Source organism: Helicoverpa armigera, chromosome 11 (genome assembly GCF_030705265.1).
Source record: "Helicoverpa armigera isolate CAAS_96S chromosome 11, ASM3070526v1, whole genome shotgun sequence".
NCBI lineage: Eukaryota > Metazoa > Arthropoda > Insecta > Lepidoptera > Noctuidae > Helicoverpa > Helicoverpa armigera.
The window spans coordinates 2,064,473-2,089,334 of NC_087130.1; the positions used below are offsets into that span (position 1 = coordinate 2,064,473).

The window sequence follows — 24,862 nt, forward strand, 5'->3', positions numbered from 1 at the left end:
ATGGCTACCGCAGCTCTGGTACGCGAAGGTGCTCAAGAAGGAACATTGGGTTTTAGTCAATACGAGTCTGGATGTCAAACTCTTATTGACTACACCTATACCGAGAGAGGACGTGCCATTCTCCCACCAAAAAAAAGGTCTAATTTTATCGACAACATCACAATCGTCAGAGTTCTTAATACCACTATTTTCTATGATTTTTCACATTCAAGTTCCAAAATAAACAGTTGTTTTAAAGAAAATAGACGTTTATATTGTCTATGAACTTGGGCCTTGTTTTCCCTTTACCGTAAGCTCAGCGGGATCACGTATACCTAACTAAAGCTTGCTTAATGAAGATATAAATACAATTATCTTTGCTAATGTGTCTACAAACGTCATTTGCATATATTGTACATGATTGCTCGTGAGCAGCACTTACTAATTGTAATTGTTGTTGTAAATATGGTAAAGAAGGTGTTTCTTATGCTTGCAGACGCACTAGGAAAACGATAATATTGTCAAATGCCCTTAGTACCATTCAAATGTTCCCTTGGTCCTTAGAAGCCGAGGTCTGCCCTGATATGTGCATAAAACTTTAATCACTGTTTTGCATAGACTTAACTGCAAATAAAATTCGAAATCCAAAATTGCCCGGAAGAGTCAAAGCCTGCCGGGGCTACGGGATTGTTCGAGAGAGTTACCGCGGCCCTGGTACATGAAGGGCTTAAGAAGGAACATGATGGGTTTTAGTCAGTAAGAGTCTGACACTTCCTCACGCTACACCCACAGCGACAGGATTCATTTGATGATTTCTCATAAAAAAGGTTTTATTCAGATATATGTAAGTAACTAAGTACATCTTCCAATTTCCTGGTTAAAGGGAATTTCTAAATCCACCTTACCTTACCTACGTAATCTATCAAGAATTTATTACAAATAAGCTGTCATGATCTCCGCAATTGCTTGGTTATAAATGATTTGGTGTTTCATTCAACGCCTCTCAATCAGAATGCGTCAATTGTCGATAGCACGCCTGAATCAAAGTGCCGACGATACCAGACACTGATATTGTAATGTAGGCTGATGTTACAGGGATGTACTCAGGGCGGTGATGGGTGCAATTTAGGAAGGATGCCTGATCCTTTCTAAGTCACAATTTTGAAATTGCATTATTTAAATACGAAATCGTAAGAAACAACAAAATTATTGCTCAAAACTAGTGGAAATAATAGTAGACTGTGGCTAAGGACTTAGATAAGGGCTTCCTAAAGTATCATTGTAATAAAATTTAAATACGTCATTAAATAAAAACATCTAAGTTACTTCCTTTTAATAACTGTTCTTACAAGTTAGTTTGTTATAGGACGAATAATTCACGTACATAATTCTATTCGCTTGCGTATGGTATGCAACAGCGCCCAACTCTTTATGCACCCTTAATCAACTACCTGAATCCGGGCCTGCCCACTTCTATCAGTCTAGCAAGCTCCCACGAATCTACAAGTCCCGACAGGTTGAGCAACCAAGTTCGTAGACCCCAACCAAAATGACAAAAAGCGATCGCCCGGTTGTAAGCACGCGTGAAAAAAAATTAAAAACCGTCTTAACAGACTGATTAAGTAATTTTTGCGCTTATTCCAATGACTTGTGATTATTTACTCTGGGAAAAACATTAATGATTCGCTACTAAATGTGGCCGGTTTTTTACACATTTTGGCGTGTGCTAGACTAGAAAATTTGCCTTTTAGAATATATTTTAGTTGCTATTTTGTTAGCATTAACGACTTTCAGACTAAAAAATATCATAACGAAATGAAGATTGGATCATAACATTAGTATTAGAATGATTTTTAATTAAGATTAGACAGTATTAATAGCTGCATATTTCTAAAACGATTTTCATAATATACGTGAAAAGATATATGTGACTTCAACAAAAAATATATGAATAAATAAGAAATAAATATTTATTTGGAAGCGTCGAACATAATAAAAGTGTGTAAAATACTATTTTATTGATAGTAGTGTAAAATGTAAAAATTCCGATACGATCGTAAAAACTAATAAAATATTAGTAACAAATGCTGCGAAATCTTTTATGTGCTAAAGATAGAAGGTTCCTTTCAGTTTAACACCAAAACATACTTAACAAACCTTGTATGTCAACATAAAAGTAAATAAATCTAGTTTATTCATTATAGAAATCCAATAACATGGTTCTAAATCTCCACATAAAAGGGTGACATCGCCTGACCTAAAGTTCTTCGAAGCGTAAGCCATTCGGTTCTAATGAGCAACGACCTCATTCAATGAACCTCTTTACGTCGCAATACCAACACGCGATTTTTGGCGCGAACCAAACGTCAGTGTCTATGGCTGTCTATATGTTTTTACAAACTTTTTTTGAAGACAAAGCACAAAAAGCCGGGCGTAGCTCGCATCAATGATAGCCATTTAATGGCATCACGACGCAATAAAAAGCATTGGCTTCGATAAAAACTAAAATGTAGATCGTTTTGAAATGAGCATACATGAAGTATGTTTTTGTTCCGCCATATTGCTATTGTCGCAAACGCGTTTTGTTTTGTTATTAACGTAGCAATTTCAAAACGTATTGTAAGTTCCGTTGTGAACGAAAAATATTAAAAATCAATCGATCCTTATTTTAAATGCAAATTCTTAAAGCACAAGCCATGACGACATAAAAAGTGTAAATGGTAATCAAAGTCAGATGAGTCTCAGAAATGTCTAGACTATACACTGGAACCCAATATCAATTTATTATTATACGTAAAAACTACATTTTGTATACACGGCTATAAATCAATCTGTTCCATATCAAAAGAATTTAATCGAATCAGTAAAAAATCGCTTACAACTTATCCGAACTTAAGCTATACTTACGCCTCTGTATTTGAGATTTAGTATATTCCCACGTCGCCGTTAAATTGCATAGACATCCCTATTTGGTACTGAATAGCATTTCCGATTATTTAATTCTAAACGAGTATGAATGGATCGATTTAAATCTCTCGATTGCTATTCGCCGACTCATCGGATTCGATTTTTTTTGTCAATTACGCAAACTATAGACACGCGAATGATCGATTTTAAATGCACAATTAGATTTGCGGAATCCATTACCATAACTATAAATGTTTAAAATTATTGCGTGTCTGAATATTTTAATTTTTGTTAAGGCGAGTGTACATCATCACGTGTGTCAGGATTTTCATTTTATTTTTCCTCTTATTTTGTAGAATTTATGTGAAATCGCAGTTAAGTGATCTTACATTAACAATAGCTTATGGTGTACTTACGCACAAAACGTGAATATTCAAATTAATTGCTCTAAAAGGTTATGTTATTGTATTGTATATTTAAATAAATACATTTTTAATCAGTTCCTTTTACTCACACTAGAATTATGAATAATATATCTACATAATATTGAACAAAATAAAATATTTAAATACTTCTTTTATCCATCTAGTTATCCGACTAGTTTTCAGTTTAATTTTAGTTACTCTAAAATTTTACTTATCTTTTTTTTACTTAGTTACTTTTGTATAAAATACAGCGTAAAATTAACTTACATAGTGTTCCTTTAATAAAAAAAGTACCTTCATAATATACTCTCATTTTCAACTATTTTCATAAAGCGAAATAAAAGTTTACGACGCTTGATCCCTAGTGTGCCTAAATTAACTTTGATAAACAGACAGCAAAACGTGTTATCTGCTATATTCATACAGCCGTTGTATTAAATACGTTTTTATAACTCGGAGCGCTAACCATATGCTCATTACTTCTAAGAACTAAGTTCACCCCACGTTTTTAATATTACCTTTTATAGTTTATACGAAGGCTTTGTTTTTCAGCTATCAAATAAGTTATAACTGTTATATACTTCATACATATGGAATAGCCCAAAGTAGCGAGCCTTGGGGGAGGCCTTTGTCCAGCAGTGGACATCTTTCGACCGACACGACGATAAAATATGAAACAATAAAATTAAATATAAAATAGGAATTTTCACCTAGTTATCGCAAAACTCTATATTATTATATTAATTTAAAAACCTTATAAAGTTTTGACAGGATACGCAAATGAAGGCGTAACAAAAGTAAATAAATATGGCCCCCAACCGCATTCAACCTCTTTCGTCGAACACCAGTTTCGCGGTAAAACATGAACTCGTGTCAACACGGCCTAACATCTGTTATGCTTTTTTATAACGAATTCAAAACTGCCATCAATAGGCAGAACGCGTAAAAACACTTTTACTCTTACACGGAATTGGAAAAAATCGTGATTATATAAAAAAAAATATGGAGAAACGTCCGGTTGGCGACGCGTTGACAGGGTTGTCGGATTTTGATTGAATCCGATAGTTCCGTAATCAGAAAAAGATACAGTTTTTACATCGTTTACTTATATTGATGTTCTGAGAATTTTATTAAAAAAAAATACTTACTTCTGTTTTCAGTTATCCGTTTTACAACTTATTTTCATAGTTTTTCATGATTATTGCAATCACTTTACATACTTAAGTAGCAAGAAAATAACCAGCAGCCAGCGGTAAAAAATTGAGCTAGGTATTAGACCAGCTCTTCAAGCAGGTGAAAATAAAGACATACATGAACAATTGATATTTAATTTTCGAGTATATTTGTCTATTCACTACTACGTTTGTAACCACACCTCTTTGGGTCACGATTTCCATAGACAATCGCGTCGTCAACCCTATTCGCGGTAATTAGCGCGCAGTCGCGTCGTACTGAGTCAAGGGCAGTCAAAGCAGCTGGTTTCCTACTGAATTTTAATACTCTGCCGATTCACAAACTACGACGGTCTTCTTTACGACCGCTCCCGAGGTCACATAAAACTCGAATTGTAATCTTGTAACTATGCGCGATTTTGCGTGGAAAATTTTTATTACCGCCAAAAGTATTGTATGCAGCCATTTTTTCTTTCGGTTGTCGTAGGCCCTCTATTTGTACTGCGTTCGTTGGAGGCTCAAATCGGTGTCAGTAACCCGATGTGTGTTTAACGATAAGAAATTGGTGCTTATCTCGATTTTCGCAGAATTTGCATATCGATTTTTATTTACACTTCAACCGCTATATTTTATAGACAGGATATGAATTTGGTATTTGATAGTTTGAAAAGTCCGAATAAAGTCAATAACGAATGTTTCTCAAAATACCAAAATGGAATCAAAATTCAAAACATAAACGCGTTCATTGATCGAATATTTTGACAACAATTTAAAATTGGAACGTCCTGCCAAAATCATTTAGTTTCCAAACGGCGCATGGAGGCCATCAATATTTCTGTCAACGTCGTTCTCATTTTGGATTAGCACGCATGAAGTGTTCCCAAAGTTGTAACTTTCATATATTTACGCAAATAAAATTCACTTTCTACACTTCCATACATGAAATGAACTAACGCCTGCTCGCGACTATCCTTGAAACTTACGCATGTCCAGGAACTGTTTTGTCACAGATAATATAAACAATTCTATTTTGAAACTTATCAAACATGCCAATATTTACTCGTAATAAATTTTAATAAACGAGTGGAATTTTTCATTCATTGGCACGAGCGTACGTAATCGTGCAAAATTAAATGTTTTAGCATAAATTAACTAATTCTAGCATAGTAGCAGACAGCGTATATTATAATGATGTGGAGTAACTTAGGTAGTTAATTCAAATTAATCCCCGAAAATTGTGGGCATCGTCCAAGGTCAGACGTTTCGTAGCTTCTTGAACTTTAAAGCGTCCATTCGGTTTGAATTTATTTCAATATTTAACACGATTTATAAGGCGTGACCGGGAAACTCAATTTTTGAGAGAAGTACTGGAAACATATGGACTGGTGTCCACGAGAACCTAGTAAACAATTTAATTTACTTACTTCGGTACGCGTGTGCTGATTATGCTAAGACTTAACACCAAAAGCAAAATTAATTGTCGGTTACCGAGTTATTAAGCTAATTAGGTGTTTAGTTTTTGTAAAAATGAAATTGAGTGTCGAGATACATGATGTGATTTGCAAATAAAAGTTTTAATATGTACTCTATTGAAATTGTTTCAATCTTTCATTATCGGGGATGACTCGTGAAAGAAGGTTAAAAAATAACTACAATACTTTTGGTAACCAAGATTGTTTACGCCCTGTTGTACTATCGGAATAAAATAAGTGTAATCAGAAATTTAAAGGCAGTCTTAAATACCAATATTCCAAAATGACATCACTTAGTGCATATTCAGATATTTAAAGAATCATGTTCTTATTTTAATTTATTCTAACTCCTAGTCAAATGTAATGAATATGTATAATTTTCTAACCAAACAACAAAAAAGTTTAATTAATTAACACGCCCACTTCAAAAATGCAGTCAAAAAACATAATTCTTTAAAGATGGGCTATTAATTCCTTTATTTCTAGAATTTCCATTCAAACTCGATTGCATTTTCATTATTTTTATTTTTACACAATGACAATTCTCTATTATTTATTCGTATAAAGGGCGCCATTCACGCGGCGACGTATTTAGTATTTATGAAACGACATTAATGGACCGTTCGCACGATTTAATTTGTCGCGATTGAAATTTATATTTCAGTTTGAATGGTCGTTATTCGTGTTATGTTGTCAACTTAATTATAGTGTTATTTTCACAGCTAGTAGTAATAAAACATGAACCATTCCCATAGTAATAGTAAATTATAAATGAAAAAGGAGATTAAAATAAATGATGTTATTCAACATAACAATGAAATGTTTTCGAATGCAAACAAAAATGATCTATTTTAGAAAACAACGACTAATAATCGCACTGTCTTCCGACTTAAAATCGTGTCACGAATGGGCATGAAGCCGCAGTCTACAATTTGGGAACTTGACTGTGTAACCTTGAACGCGCTTCGGTCGCGCCTCGAGATAGTGCACGGGTTGAATGTTCTCGTTAAAGCAGTTTTTCTTACTACTTAATTATTCTATTAGTATGCGCTAAACACATCATTGACAGGGTTGCCAGCTTTGCATATTTAAGCTTTAGATGAAGCATACAAATTGCGGGTAAAACCTGGAAAATCGATTCGCAAGTTCAACGAAGTTGTTAATCGATTTTTGTATGTGCAGCTTGTGTTGAAAACCAATCAAATTGGCACATTGTTCTAATGTGTTTAGTGACAATGATAGAAGCAGTCTCTGTTGCATACTGAACTACAATAACTGACTTTTATTTAACTACAGTAATAAAGACAACCTTGCCTCTAACTGCATCTTTTAGTATAATTGATTAATTAATTATTTCTCCAAAATGTTGCAGGAATCAAGTTTACTTTTCCAAAGTATATCAGCTTAGTAGAATATGAATTAAATAAATAAATAAATAAATAAAATAAAATAATGTTTATTGACATAAGTAACCTTACATAGCTCTGACATTGTCGTTGAGCCACAAACTAAGCGCAGCTTGTATCTTGTGGCTCCGAGTGCGATAATTAGTCTTAATAGTATAAAGTTACATAGTATCTTTGGAGTTTTAGGGAAGGACTTAAATTTAGGTACATATCGAAATTAAATAAAACTGGGTAAAGTATTCGGGCTTATTTGCTAGTTTAGAGTGTGTGATGTAGTGTGTGTGTGTGTGTGTGGTGAGAGTGTGTGGCGTGTTAAGTCAGTGTGAGAGTGTCAGTGTTGATGGTGAGGGTGAGTTTATGCTACAACAGAGCTTCAGTTTCCGTATATGAGAGTTTTAGGAGGGCTGCTGTTAATTTCTTTTTACACATTTTCAATGTACAGTCCCTTAGGTTACAAATCCTGTTGACTTTGTTGTATGTGTTTGGATGCGAGAATGTTATACAACGTCTGGCTAGTTCGGAGTTGGCAGTTGGAATAGGAATCCTAAATACCCGTTTCCTGAGTATTTCTTGATAATCTGCGCGTTTTCTGACAAGTGTGTGGGTGACGAGCGTTGCCTTAAGTATGTACAGTTGGCGGACCCTTAGTACTTGAAACTTTTCATATACTGAGTTCGTGGGAAATATGAAAGGCAATTTTAAAGCTACCTTGATCAAGGCTCGTTGTGCTCTTTCCAAAATAATGAAGGTGCTCTTTCCAGCACTCCCCCATATACGTATGCAATTAATAACTTATTTTAATAATCAATAGAAAAAAATGTTTTTAGGCTAAAAAAGGTCGTATAATATGAATCGGTACTCAGCCCTGAATGCAGTTCAATGCGCCAGCGTGCCTCGGCCCGGTGTTTCGGCACTACATTCCGCCTCCGTTAGTCAGAACTCAGACGCCCACGGACGTCGGCCATTTCGCACTCAGATGAGCGAATACGTTTCAATAAACTAATTGATGTGACAGCTCCACTTGTTTCGTTTTCCAATGTTTTTTCCCGAAGATCAATAAACTTTTAAATAAATTTTACTAGTGCCAGTAGTAATTACTTGGATATACAACTGTCTGTCTGAGATTTTTGAGTCGTGCGTCTGTCTGGTGGTCGGTTTCGCAGTTTTTTGTTGGTATAGTAATTATTTTAACAAGAAACTTATGCGTTTTGTTATGGTTTAATGGATTTTGCCACCCACGTCTTTTTACTTCCCAAATCGTTAAGAAATAAAAATATTGCAGTCTATCGTCTAGACTCCATCTCCGTTTTTTTCAGTTATTCACTCCTTAGAGACCACACCAAAATATTTCAACATACCACATCCAAAGCACTTCGTTCCTTACAAACGGCACTCGAGACACCGAATACGCCCAAATTTGGTCATGGGTCATGCGAAATGCACCAGTCTATTATAATAAGGCGAATAAATAGTCTTGAATAAAGCCATGCTTTACAACCGTGGATAATCAAGGAAATATCACTTTGAGCTAGAACTTAGATTAACTAAATAGATTATGGTACCTGCGCTAGATAATTCTGACCTGCTTGGAATGCCCATGAGAACTAAGTATTGGACTATTATTTGGCCTTTGTGTTCGTTCAAGGCTATGTATAGAAGAAATACGAATGTCATTAATGAATTAATGTGATGGAGATCAATCTGTGAATGGTAGAAAAACAATAAACTTCTTAACTAAATACTATGGTTATGAAGATAATAATGTCCCTGTTTCTTTCAAAAGTATTGAATTCAATCTCCGTGCAGAACCCGATTTAAAAACAGTAGAACATCTAGAACAGACGCGCAAACGGCAAAACTAGTAGACAAAAACTTAAACCATAAACCTATGTGTACAATTTCAAATTCATAACATTATGCTACACACTTCTTTCTCGGTAAATTGTTCTACCCATAAAACACTCATCAAAATGTTCTTCAAACGCAATTAGCAATTACATCACCTACCTACTTCGTATTCAGGTTTTCATGAATGAACGTTAAAAGTCCAAAACGATAAGGTATTTAAAATTACCGGTTTGCTGAATAAATATTAGTGGGACCGTGAAAATCAACGAGTTACTGATGAAATAATGACGACTGTGGGCGTACGGCAGACATGTTTAGTGAAAGGCATGAATGAAGCACAATTTTCTGTTTAGTACGTTGTTTATGTGGTTGTAATGGTAACTGGAAGTCTATGTTATATGATCGATGGTCTAGACTGGAGAAAAAAATGTTACAGTTTCTAATATTTATTTACGTATGATTACTATGATGATATTAATTTTCAGAGTTCATTCGATCTTGCATTTGAAAAATATTACTCTCCCTCTGGCACAGTTGGGTGATAAGGAAACTCCTTTAGTTGTAAAAATAGAACAGAAGATTTATTTCTATGATTTCCTTCTTCACTCTAGCAGCGTCAAAATGTATTAAATTCGGTGTCTATCGTGAAAGCACACACGTTCACTCTCAAGAGTCTACCTACTGCAAAACAACAATATTGACCTAGAACACAAATTAAGCAGTGATCCGAAATTCTAAAAAAGAAACGCATTGTGAATAGCAGTCTTTACGCCCCCGGCAGTCAACTGTCACAACGTCCATGATTTAACGTCCAATTCAAATTTCGACCGTCAGATTTGATCGCCCACGAAAAGCCCACAGATGACATAATGTTTGAGTCATGTTGCATAAAGCGATGCACCCATTGTGGTGTTGTCGGGTCACACAACTAGGCGAGTTCCTATTGTAGGAACTCGCCTAGTTGTGTGGGTCAGTATGTTTATGATTGTATTGTAGTGAAAGTGCTTGGAATTGTATGAAGATGAATATCTTTCATGTTAGAATTTCAGACTTTTGAAAATTAAATAGAGTGGTTTATAAATTGGCAGTACACCTACTAAGAATTTTCTCAGCTTTCAACAGTAAAAATATCCTGGGTCTGCGTTAAGACAAACAAGATTTGTAGATTTTCGTGCTGTTTTCAATATTCAGGTATATGACGACGACTGATAAATAAGGTTTTGCTACAATTAATTCTAAAACCCGTCACTTCTAGTTCTAACACCATAACTACGTACAAAGATTCCTAGTAATTCCGTTACCACGTAATTAGGAGTACGGGTCATGCGGCCCAAGTCACGAGTAATGAGACGCCAGGCGCATATTATTATAGCTGGTTATTAATAAAACATGCTGCACGATCCTGATTGTTGGTAAGGATGGGGCTTTGGTGGTAGCGGGGAGGCTAAGGCGACAGCGGAAGCGATAGAACCCGCTCCTTCTATGTATTGTCGTGAATAACGGAGCGGATAAGACAAGGAAGGAGGTTTAAATTCCATGAGACCAAAATAAGCTAATCAATCTAAAGTGTGGTTGCTCAACTGTGTCTAGAATAAAATAGGCAGGGATACCAAGGGTGTATTTTCACTTAATAAATGTCTCCTGTCTGGTGACACCCAAAGGAGGTCATGATAAGATGCCTTTCTATCCTGAAACCTTTCTTCTGAACAAAATGGAGCTGAAAAACGCATCTTTGTGCAACGTACTGCTGAAGAAAGATCCCAGAAGATATCCTGAATTTCTTGAAAATAACAACCACGGAAGAATGCTAATTCTACATTATTCCAATTATATAAATACTTGGCTTACTATTAGTAGTAAATTAAACTCTTTCCGCTCGCTGTATGACCACAGCCCGAAGGTCATTACAATAGCAGTATTTATTTGTATATTATTGATGGTGTTATCGGATAGTTTCACGTAGTATCACTTGAAGGACATGGCTGCCGTACGGGAAATTACATTTACGTGCTTAAATACTCACGATTACTTAAAAGGAAAAATAGGAAATACTTCTGTTACAAACCTGAGGAATCCGTCTGTTTGTTTGCTAGCTTGACCGCAGCAATATTAGCTACTACTTGAAAAAATATCTTAGTATTAAATAGGCCATTTATCGAGGAAGGCTGTAGACTACTTTTTATCCGGATGAGCGGAAAGGCTAAACCCCTGTCGCCTACATTAAAGTAGTCTATAACAATCTGTGAAAGTAAAATGGTAGCGATTTTCATTTATTTTGGAATACGATAATAATACAATAAAAAAAATGTACTTTATATACTAACCTGGTCTTGTTAAAAACAAAACAGTACAGCGCACATTACCTACACCAAAAGTAAAAGTAAACAACCAACATTATCTCCTTATCTTACCTTTACTCGAAAAACAATAACATAACAACATAATCAGTTATCTATTATGTATTAGTCAGCTGTACATTGCACCACTATTATGTACTGTGTCAGAATTGCACAATGTATGCAATCTTCAAACATTGTGTTATCGTAGGTACCTACGTGTGGCGCCCGGTGCATTTTGTAGAATGCATTTTTCTCTTCATTATGCAATCATTTTTCTTAGAGTTTATGGCCGTTGTTTGTTAGTCTGATAAGGCGCGAAAAATATATGCTTTTCACGGTTTCGACTCATAGGGAAAAACAAGACACTTCTCTCTTCTCTTCTCTGTCCGGCATCTGTCCATCTATGTGTTACCAGGCTGTATCTCATACCTATAGCATGGACCAAGCCTAGCTTTAGCAAGCAACGCTGCGGTTAGAACTTTGTTCGATTATTTTTTAGTAAAGGGAAAATGTTCTTGGGTTTTTCCGATTTATAGTAAACTTGGAATGCAGACACATTTGATGTCAACATCCTCTCATCCTTTTAGATATGACTTCATCACTGTTAAATGTGGATGCACCATCATATGTAGATGCATCTGTTCTTATAACTGGTAATTTAGGGCTTTTACATAACTTAGATTTTCGTAAAGAAAAAGTCAGACAGACACAGATAAAACTAATTTATCGCTTTTTTAACTAGATACCTATTTTCGAAAATATAATTAATAGAAATTAAAATATTCGCGAGAATTAGGCAATAAACCAATTAATCGCTCTCGGCTGTCAAACTAATTGAATTCGGTTTACGAAATAATTTTAAGACAGATTTGACGCCAAATAAACAATTTTATGCTAATGTAGCCAGTAATGAAAACATAAATGTCAAGATATTCGACCTTTGGTCTGCAGTGGCGTGGTAATTATAGGCTGTATGTAATAGCTTAGCACTATTTAAGTCTAATTTATTGCAGGCAAATGACTTTATTCAAATCAATTCAGAACTATAGCCACACACATTATGAGATAACGGAGACATGACAAACCGGTCAGACTTTTACTGACTAAAATCCACCTTTGTTCCCTCTGGAGCCATTTATGTACCAGGGACGCAATAACTCTAGGTAAAAAAACCTAAGCACTTCTTATGGCGCAGTCAAATTTCTTCTTCTTATTCTTCCTCCTGCCCTGTTCCCAATTTTATTTGGGGTCGGCGCAATATGTCATCCTCTTCCATTTTCCCCTGTCACTCGTCATACTGACACTCACTCCCTTCCTATTCATGTCGTCTTTCAGGCAATCTATCTATCTTTTCTAAGGTCTTCCTTTCTTAGTCTAATTTACTGACCTAAATCTTGTGTCTCTTACAGAAATCCGTTTGGCGGCCTCTGACATAGATTAAGCAAGGTGTGCTTAATCACTAATTTATATATTCCACATGTCATACGTATACTCGATATTAAAGCATTGTTTATTTATCTATCTACGAGCAATAAACAGCAATCTTAGTTATGACAAGGGCGGTGTAGTAACTCCGTCAGTCTGGACTCAAAGTCAATTTTATCTAGTATTGAAATTATCTCCTATATCGGGGACGAGGACACAAATGAATTACGTGATTCATGTGGACCGTGGCTATATAGGTTAATATAAAAAGGACTATTTGGATAAAACATTGAAAATTTTGATTAGCTAAAGACAGTGTATGAATTTTTGACCATACTTATGGGGTGGTTTTTAACAAATTTTCGCTCCGTATCGAAGATAAGTAGAAATACTTGGGAGGGTCTCCAATTTTTTGGGTTTAGTTGTCTGTTCTGCCGCGAACGATGCTATAGTTAGCACTATAGGTTGTGGTTACTGTTGCTAACTTTTATATAAAACAGAAAGAGAAAGATTTATTTTGTACTCATATCTGTAATGCTCCGGTCCAAATCTGAACCTTTTAATATTTACCCATCTATTCCTTCTGAAGTTAACACAAACCAAAAATACAATTGCCACAGGTGCAACATCACCATAAAAGTGGTCCTTCTGTGATCTCTACACAGTGTTAGTAAGTATTCACACGTGCATACAAGTGCATGATGTTAGGCTAAGCGCATGATGCACTTACGCGCGTACTCGACCGAGCGAGCCCGAACATAACCCTTGTATGTGGGGTACCTAATCGTTTAGATGTTCTCAATCTATGGACACGCTAATTGCTTGTTAGATCAATGAGGATTATATATTTAGCATCAATTTGTACTCGATATAATCGAAAAATCTTTGCTAATACGTATAAGTGTACACACTTTAGCGATAAAACTAAAAATTACATTTTATAATTAACTTGCTTTAGGCGACGGGTTTCACTCGTATCCCGTGGAAAGTGGGTACTGCGCTTGCCAGATAAAACTCCTCTAACATCGATAGTTGTCGAACACTGACTTTTTTTTCAAAGCCCGACTGTTTCTGCAACTAGCACATTCAAGTTAGCAAAGTCTTCAGTTTTATATATATTTTTTTTCTTTACTATAATATTAGTATCTATCGATCCCCTAACCCTAATGAAACCCTAAAGAAGATAACCAGGTGCTATGTTGTTCCTAAAGAACTCTACAAAAACGCGTTGATTAAAAAAGGTTCGCTTTACCTTCTAGCTTAGAATATTCAGCCATTCAAAAATAACCCAATACACAGCTAAATAAACAAACGAACTGGCAGGATATTCCAATCTTCGAAAAAGGTTTTATGCAACCCAATTTCTCTTAAAAACAATACACGGAACCTCGTGGCCTCCTACGTATTCCTGAACCGCACCGATCATTTTGTTGTGAAATAGTTTATTTTCTCAGTACTTAGCCGGGTACACTCTTGGGGGATATTATCCTTTTATTACATACTCGTGTAGAAAGTGCACGTGTAAAGGAACGAAGGTCTCAAGCTGTATTGTATCTGTTTTCTTCTTGGTCGTTAGAAATAATAAGGACTAAGATTTCTTACTTCATAAATGTCAACTTCTTTCTGTAAGTTTGTGAGGCTTTTACTGATAAACTGCTGACCCATTAAGATGTAATTTGGTATGGATTTAGATTAAAACTTGGGGGAAGAAGTCATGAAAGTTTTCGTCACATTGCATAAGACCGTCTTGTGGCAAACTGCTAACAAAAATCCGGCGCTGATCAAAAACATATAGGAAAAATCCATAAATAACTTTAACTTATTAATCGCGCACAAAACAAGGATAGACCACAAAAATACACACACATTTATAAGTAGATACCACAACTAGGTTTTCCCTAACTGGGCCACATAGGGACGTAGTGAGCTAAGCCTAAGCATATGCAGTGCACTATGCACCTGTAATCGTGCATGGGAAAGGTCAGCTAAGGACTGACACACGCTCGACCCAGATGACATAACCGTGACCAACGCGGACGTAGCCAGTGGGGACTTGGTGCTTCATGTTCATTTGTTTGAGTGTTTATGTCATACAGCCCGTTTCTTCATCAAAAGTTAAAGCCAAAGTAAAAGTCAAAGTAATGTCTAAAGTAAAAGTAACGGGTAAATTAAATTTTTCTATGAAGTTTGCTGTCACTTTGGCCTTGAAAAAACGAATTTGACCGTTACTTTTACTTTAGACATTACAACTTTTGATGAAGAAACTGGCCGTTAACGAGTTACTTAAGGAGATGTGGGAAGGTTGAGATGTCGTGGTAGCCTAGTGGGCAAAGAAACAACCTCCGGTTCGATTCCAGGTCAGGCAAGTACTAATGCAGCTTTTCTAAGTTTCTAGTTAGTATCTTAGAAACCAATGACTGTGTTTTGGATGGCACGTTAAACTGTAGGTCCCGGCTATCAACCACCATCAATCAATTTTTTCTACATTAAAAAAAGTTGTGTTTGTTCTTAGCTTGTATTTGGAAAACCAAACCACTAGACATTCATAACATTCGCCTATTATTCGAAATATAAAACGGTACTTATCTTATTTTAGACTCATAGAATACAAAATTGTGTAATTATATAGTTACTTTCCTACTTAAATATCCAATTATGTAGTTTGTTTTCTCGGAATCACTTCTTCTACTTCAAAATCAGCATTCCAAACATATAGACAGACAGTTTTTTAACAAACTACAAAATGTCCAGGCGTGACTCACACGCTAATCGATTGTTTTAAATCGAACACAATCGTTATAACGTGGTAACGATCAACAATGCTCGATTAGCTTATCGATCAATCGAAAACCATGTCCTAATCATTGTAATTAGCATATTCATAGATTTTGGCTATGGTAATCAGTAGTACCAAAGTCCACAATTTGACTACAAGCAAAAAAATCACGCATTTTTGCTTAAACGATTTATCATGATTTTTCACAGCTTAGTGTTTGATATTAATATTTCCAAGAAATTTTGTATTTTCTGTCAGGAATGATCTGATGAAGAAAAATTGTTCCGTTATCGAAGTGTAAACGCAAAAATAAAATAAAAGTTAGCATACAATAAATAACTCCTTTATGTATGATTTATAGCTTACATCTAAATTGATTTGTAGAATTACATCATAAGTAACTTAAGAAAAACACTTTTTAAACAAATAATGAACACATACATATACAAACTTATACTATCTTTAAAAACTAAAATACTAGGTATGTACTAAAAAAACGTACATAAAAGAACATTAATTAGGTGTCGAAGTATTTAGTAACCTAAAATAATCTTGAACATGAAAATCACCTTCTTACGAGTACTTACCATATTATAACGTTGAATAGACCTCTATATACTCTATAATCCAAAACCGATTTCACAGCTTCAATAAAGTCTAGATTGCAAAACAGCTTAGGGTAAGGAAATTACAGTTTTTCGAGTCCGCCCAGCTTCATAAAGGTTCTCATGAAAGAGGCTGTAACTATGTTTACCTGTTTGTAGAACTCTTCAGCGATTATGGACGCCTGGTACTTTTAAAGTTAGGGGTTTGAATCTTAGTAGCTTTTTCAGTAACGAATACTTGTATAGCGTAACTTCCTCGGATGTCTTGCTATCCTAGTACTTACTTAGAACATTCTTTGCGTGTCATTAAAACATTTATAGTAAAAGTTACGATAATTTCGTCATACAGATTAATTTTAGCTGGTGACCTTTAAATAAATACCTCTTCGGAAAACTCAGATAAAAAATCTATACAATGAAAAATACTTCAAAACATCGATAAACCACACAATCCCTTTATATTCGCAGTGACGTACATTGGTTATTGCACCACAGTGCATACATTTATCACTTTATCTTATCTGTTCTTGCAAATATAGTGTTTAGATGTATTTGGTTCTCACGGGAATCCCTAGTCCCGTAGGAAATAATCCCGAGGGAAGTTCTGGAGGTCACTAAACATGGGGTCTTCGCACTCTTAACCAAATAGGGACACCTGCCACCTGCGTCTTGCAAAAAAATTTAGATAGTGTGATTTTTGGGGGAACTGGATTTGCTGTGAATTTGTTCAGATAAACTTATATTTATTCACTAACAACTGGTGGGGACCAGGGCTCCCATAGTTCTTGGGTCCCGAGGGAAGTAATTCCTGCGACCATATTAAAAGTAGTGTATAACTTTCCCAGGCTCCAGAATATTGTTAAATAAGTTAACTACACTGTTTTTCAAAATCTACGTAAAGTTATGTATGTTAATGTTGACTGTCTTTTGTTGCAGGCGATTCACGATGAGCGATTGAACTCCCGAGTGGACTCCATGATAAAAGATGGTCTCATTCAAGAGTTGTTGGATTTTCACGACAAGCACAACAAACAGAGGATACAGGATGGAAAGTAAGTATACTATAAATTGTAATTTACGAATGTATCTATTCCAGGCCAAGCTTATAACTTGTCTGAAGTCATACATAATCCACCTCAGATCAGTCTAACCGAGCACAGCTGACTACCACTGTTCTACATGGAACAACTGACTATCTGATCTCCACAACCTAGACAACGGACCTGGGCAACTCGAAACCCTTTGCTCTTCATAACCAAAGACTGGTTGTCAGGCTTCTAACTACCCATAACAATTGCCAAAAGCGCAAGACGCAAAAGCGAACAGTAAACAATTAAAAACAACAACGGTTTTAGACATCGCTATCATTTAAAATCTAAAACCAACAGACAGTGAAGTCTACCGATCGATAGTTAATTTACGAAAAACAAAGGGCATTGGATCCACACAAATTATGCGTGAAATTAAACGGCGCTTAGCGAGACACTGCGTTTGGAGGAACGCGAAATTCGTCAGGAAACTCGCACTTTGTAGTTTGACTAAGAAGTCTTGATACGTGACAAGATATGGAACCTATTTGCAGTACCTCGGTATAACATATCATCATCAAATCTTTATTCTTATTAATTTAAATTATGTAGGTACCTATATGAATTTGGCTGTCTGTCAGGTTTTCGCGGCAAAGCAACTGAGCTGATTTAAATGAGATTTGGCGCTCAAAAAGTCTAAAGCCTGAGAAAGGGCATGGTTTTACCTGATGAGCCTGATCTTCATGATAAGTTGGTCGATTTAGAAGAGTCTAGTTTGATTCATAGATTCTATAACATAATTTCGGAAGACTTAAAAAACTAACACAGACGAAATAACTTTCGAAACACATTTTTTTTTGCAGTTTTGTGGTTTATGGTGTATTTCTCCCCTAGATCGCGTCGTATCGGTTAATGGGTAATTATATCCCCATTCTAATCCCGACCGCTAAACCGCCGCCAACACGATCCATCATAAAGTTGTTTGATCAACACATTTGCGTATCATGTGGCCAAGAAACTGCAGAGATGGTTTAAAATATTTTATTAACTACAGTTCTCGCATAACTATAAATCGTATGAACGTCAAATGGCCAAAACGGACACTGAAACGAAACTAAAACTGTATTCCTTCTAACCAAAAGCTTTAGAGGGCCTGTTTCAATACAACTTACATGGCTGTAAATGTCCCAAGATTAATTGTTATAAAGATTTTTCTGGAAACCTGATCTTGTTCTGATATGTAGATTAAAACATAGTTGTGATGAAGTTAAAAATAAATGTATTTGATAAGCTCTGTCCGTAAACTAGTAGATGTATGCTTTGATCTGCATTTACAAATATCAGAGATCCTAGGATTCGGTTTTTTTTCTTCAGGGATGGAGGAGAGAACTATCAACTGTAAGTGCAAATTAGATGTCACAAAAATTAAAACTTAAAAATGTTAATTCATTGTCTCAAATACCAACGCACCTCCATGGTGTACGACTATTTAAAAAAAAGTTGTGCATAAAAACAAAGATGGCGTTCGCGGGCAACGGCCGGAGTGTCATCTGTGGTGTTGCGGTCTTACTATGGTGTTGGGTTACATGGAATACTAGGATCCCATGGCTTGATACTTGCTTCAGTAGAAAAAAATATTGGGAATTGATAGTTTGAAGATTTTTTCTTAAACACATTAACTTTTCGAAAATGTTTATTTGTTCCGTAAATGGGCTATGTGATAATGACAGAATTTTGAAAATCGGACCAGTACCTAAGTCCTGAGATTAGCACGTTGAAGTAATCAAACAGACTCTTCAGTTTGATAATATTAACACTTTTATTCATAAATAGAACAGACGAGAATAACTTCTAATCTGCGAGATTTTCGTTTATTTTTGGCATTACTTCTTCATAATACGTGAAGATATTTCTAAGTAAATTCTCAATGTAACGACTGCCTACGCATACTAACGCTTCCTTTTAGATAGACTCACGTTTTATTTTGGCAATTGAAAGTAATTTAACTTAGTCTTCTTAATTATTATTTGTTTTTTAACTAGGCGCTTAATTAATACGCAATCTACTGAGACCGATAAAGTGTAACTTTGACTAATTTTCAAAAGTGAAAGTTTTAGGTAATTTTGTACTCTATTAACCATCTAGATTTAAATCTAAAATCTTTTAGTAATCATCATCTGCCAAGCCTTTTCTGAACTATGTTGGGGTCGGCTTCCAGTCAAACCGGATGCATCTGAGAACCAGTGCTTTACAAGGAGCGACTGCCTATCTGGTATCCTCAACCCAGTTGCCCAGGCAACCCAATACCAACACACTGGATGGTAACACTGGATGTCAGACTTACAGGCTTTTGACTAACCGTAACAACTGCCAAAGATGTTCAATGACAGCCGGGACCTATAGTTTATTCATCTTTATATTTTTCTATGGACCCTAGTTGCCTGAAATAAATAAAATAAATATTTGAATATTGTTTTAAAAATATTGTTTTTTTAGTTTTTCAAGTATCAAGATTATGTAATTAGATAATAAAAAGGGCTGCGTAAGCGCGGGGCGGTAGCTAACGAGGAACATTAGCTTGTCTATTCGGTAACCGAACCCACACTCGCATCACTTCACTCTCGCAGCACTGTGGGATAAAAACTGCTGGTAAAAAAAATATTACCCTTCACAGGTTATTGTATGAGGGATCGATATTCATTTAAATTTCGAAAAAACAGATTGGTTCAACAGTCTCGTGCTGGTCTATGGTCCATTATAGTTTTTAGTATTCATGTCGTTCTATCCATGCCTTGCTTAGGTATTAACCAGTACCTTCTACAATAATGTACGACAATATTATATGCTAAAGAATTTGTTTGAACTACTTTGTCAATTTGAGAAATTCTATCAGTATTACCACAGATTACTGAATAGTTACTACGTGTATTACCATTTACCGAAGAAAGCTGTAGATTTTATGCTTCACGGAACGCTGTAACAACAGTTTGTCGCAACAAGCAAGCCCAAATGAGCTAAGTTAGTTAAACGTAAGTCAACTCAGTTAATTGTTTGATTGGAATCCTGAAGGACATAAGACATTTTAACTGAATCGCGAGAAGAAGAATAGCAATGCCATCAGAGTACAAATAAAATGGCGGAAAACAGCTAATATCCACGAAAACTACACACCTGTTCAATTCACTATGTCTACCTTAAAATTCATAGCTACTTGAGACCCTGAACTTGCAGTTCGGTGTCGGTAAAAGGGGGTAATATGTCAAAATGGTGCATAAACCCACAGGTACCCGGACCCACCGCCACTTGACCCTACGCGGAGACACGACGCTAACAGTTCTTTCATTTTATATTGTAATCGATAACTACAGGGATATAGGTGACTAGAAGACTATGACTATACTTATTACTACTGTGAATGTACTTCTTTAAAATGTTTATGGTGAATAACTATTTAGCAAGTGTGAATGAAATACAGAAATGTGCTAATGATGATAAAAGGCAGAATTAGGTACGAGCAGTTTGAAGTTTTCTTGTCAGAGAACCTCCATCAACTAACGCGTACTACGGCTATACATATAAGACCCATTGGTAGATACGATTTATCAAAAAAGCAAAAAAAAATCAGAGAATCTTTCATTAAAGATAATTTTATCAATCAACTATCTTATTTTTAATACCCTACCAACTTCAAAGTTAAATACTCATTTTATCACATAGATCGTCGCTTCTAGTCTCTAACCAGCCATGTAAACTTATAGGTCTTCATCTATCGGACGGTTCATTAGACGCAACTAATACGTCACTGGTACCCTCTAACCTAGTTCCCTACCCTTACCTCTGTACCCTCTGAATAAGGGCACTGGAGCTTTACCTCCCGTGTACCCATGTATTGTGTTCCGAGTCTGAGGTACCAAGGATTTTGTAAGACTAGTACTTACTGGATTGCACGCTCTGAACAAAACTTTAAATTTGTGTCCTGAATGAGTGTGATAGGAAAGAGGAGTGTTGTCATGGCTTTATAAAAAATGCCACATTAATAACGCTCAGACATAATTATGTACATAGGTACATGCAGGTCAAACTGAGAACCTATTTTTATTAAGGTCAAGTTCCGTTTAGTGCCATGTTCTCCATTACATACCTACAACATTCTTAGTAGGTAGTAATATACCTTCAGAAAAGTTAAGTTTATCTTAAGTTAGTTTTAGGGCCAAATCAAGGCAAATAAATTGTAAGTAGATAGATACTAGATAGACATAGACGTGGTAAGTTCAACAACTATTATCTATAGTCCAGTAGCCAGTTAAACCACAGACATTCGTGTCTACAATTCAATTGATTATTATTACAGCTTTATTGTAATTAACTGAAACACGACTCCAAACGTCTAGTCGTTACATTGCAACTGTTCTCCCTAGATTTATAAACGGATTTAGATTTTATCTATTAAGTATTATCTTTAATATCTTAGTAGCTAGTTAACCATTGTTTTGTGCTGATAACTTAGTGTAGGTATAATGTATAGGTATTCTGTTCTATAACTATAATAATTGTAAGGTTAAGTTACTGTCTTTAACTGTCTTACTGTAACCCATCCAAAGAAAGTAATTTCGTGATTGACTTATTGTTATGAAGAGCCAATTTGATGCCAGAGTGAAAAAAGTGGCAGTGAAAGACAAAAAATTCCAAATGATTGGTTAGTACGATTCCCACGTAGTAGGCTAAAAGTAGGTATTTTATCATTTATCCGATGAATCAATCGATCGATGTGTCACGATTCTCGATCCTGTACCGCCAACTTTTAGTAACAGACAAATGTTTTTATTTTTATTAAAAAACTTTCGACAGGTCGCCAAATAAAGTTTTGAAAATATTTTTTGATTATTTTAGAGCGAAAACTGAATTGAAATTCAAATCTAGACATTTATAAATCAATTGGTTCTGTACAATATGGAGAGTAAAACAAAACCAACTTTTGATTCCAAAGTCATACCCGTTGTGCGTACCCATAAACAAAGTCGATGAATGAATTAAACATTAAAGGCGGGATATCTAACTATTCCTACTATTTCCCACTATTGTAGCACAAACACGTGACTGAAACAAACATAAACAGTAAAAACATCAAAATAAATGAAATATATTGAATAACTTTTGAAGGTTAAGAGCAGCGTGAAGCGAACAAGCCCGAGGTGAATGAACGATACCTCACAATTACGTAACCGATGATCGTTCGCTAAATAATTATACCATCGACAAAAAATCCGCCGCGAAATGGCGCGCAAATATTCATATTCCATTTTTAAATGTTCGGGTTTCTACGTAGTGTTGTCTACGAATAATGTATTGAGGTTTTATGCAAAATACTAAACTTATGTTGTCGTGCATCATCTGCATTGTAAACGTAGTTCTTTATTGTAACTACGTGTATTTGATTAGGTAATATTTAAATGTACCTAGCTTTGTTTACAAAATTATAGAATGAATAAATTGACACAGTTACCTATCAAAAAAATATTTTTCTAAAACTTCACAATAGTCACTTTTTTTTTAACAAACGTAAAATCACATGAACCCCAGATAGATTTAAACATTAAAACGAAAGCTGATTTGACGACCATCCTACACCTATTCATTCTATTGCCAGTAACAACAACTAAATACAATAAAAAATGTAGAACTTCTATGTTTTTCTAGCCCGTGTATACCTAACAACCTACGTAGTATAATAATATTCTACTACGCAATAAAACAACGATCTTACACGCCCACAAACTAAACAAACCACGTGAATCGCACTTCCCTGAAAGATACACGCTATCTATTAGATAAACATACTATATTTTTGCATCGTTTTATGTTCAAACTTATCGAAAAGTAATTCGTAAAACTAATCAGGTACACAAATACCTTGATTCCAGCTGTTTCCCGCGGGACTTGCCTATTATAGTCGTATAAAAATATAACCATCTCTAGGACATCTATCACCATGATTAGTGTTACAGCGGCTCTGGTACATTAAGGACTTAAGAAGGAACATGGTGGGTTTTATTTAGTAAAAGACAATTTCCCACCAAAAACAAGACATCAACTGATATCTCAATCGGTTAATCAGTTTTATCATGAAAACGTAACGAACAAATTAACTCAATTTATAATATTAAATACTTAAGTAACGCAAGAATAGTAGTTATTTCAAATCGAAAAATACATATTTACATTTATTAATCTGGTTGTTAGAATCGTGTTTAGATAATTCGTTTTAACATAAAATCATAATCGCCTCCTGGCTCCCGTAATCCACTTACAGGCTTACCGAGTTAGAGCATGCTCAAAATCAATTTAAGTGAGAAGTTTAACTTATTAATATGTTTCATAACCAAGTTGCCGTCGACTAGTACTCGGGGTTGTTGTTTAATTATTCTCTGCTAGTCTCTATTTTAGGAAATCAAAACGTATGCTTACTCTGAAAAGTTTAACTAAAAAGAATTTTCATTAATTTAATTTATTTATTCTTTTCAGTCCACCAGACTACACAAAAGGCGTCTTCCAAACGTTAGGATTTAAAGAATTCCATGAGTATTTAATGCTATCTGAAGAGGAAAGAAATAGTGAGGCAGGGAAAAAAATACTCGAACAAAGTATAGAAAACATGAAAATGGGTACTAGAAGGTACGCCCGTCGGCAGAACAAGATGGTTAGAGGAAGATTCTTGGAACATCCTACAAGAGAAGTAAGCAGGTTTTAATTACTTGTCTAGTAAATAAAATAAATAACGTTTACAAATGTCTTAAATTATACTTCAAATTCCTGTAAAAGCGTATAATGTATTTGATATTACATGGTGTAGCAGTCAAAAGTTTAACTTTTTACATTACATCTATAATTAATCGAATAGAATGCCAACGAGTTGTAACAAATATTTTATTCTTAATATTGTTGGGCAAATTGAATATATTTAGAACAGCGCCATCTCGTGTCTAGTAGTTAAACTAAATTACCAAATAACTGATGTCTGGCCATCTAGCGTGTAGTAGCAGAACTAATACAAACATTGATTCAGCGATTCGCAAGTGTAAACTATAATTGCTAATATTAATCGATAGATGGCGCTAATAATGTATTTTTTCAGATACCACCTATTTACGAACTTGATACTACAGATGTATCAAAATGGGACAAAGAAGTCAAAAGCAAAGCTATACACATTATAGAAAGTTATCTAAACGAATCCCCTTGTGACTTTCAACCATTAAAGTCGAACATAGATGACGCTCTACGGGAGGCTGATGGAAACTCACATAACTTCTGTGAAGTGTGTAACAGAATAATCATAGGAGATAATACCTACGCCATTCATCTCAAATCTTTTAGACATAAGAAGGTACTGAAGAAAAAACGCCAGGAGGAGGAACGCAAGAAAAAGGAAGAAATCAATGAGCCTGCTGTTTAGTTATGGACTGATTTGATGTAAATAAAA

The 24,862-nt window shown here is 35.2% G+C and overlaps 1 protein-coding gene across 1 annotated transcript; it reads left to right on the forward strand.

The window, feature by feature from the left end:
- Window positions 1-24,860, forward strand: LOC135117542 (tRNA dimethylallyltransferase-like). Its single transcript, XM_064036944.1, has 4 exons — window positions 1-18; window positions 17,291-17,406; window positions 23,905-24,115; window positions 24,515-24,860. Exons 1-4 carry the CDS (start codon window positions 1-3, stop codon window positions 24,833-24,835), a joined length of 666 nt encoding a protein of 221 aa, XP_063893014.1. The 3' UTR covers window positions 24,836-24,860.
- Window positions 24,861-24,862: the final 2 nt, after the last annotated feature.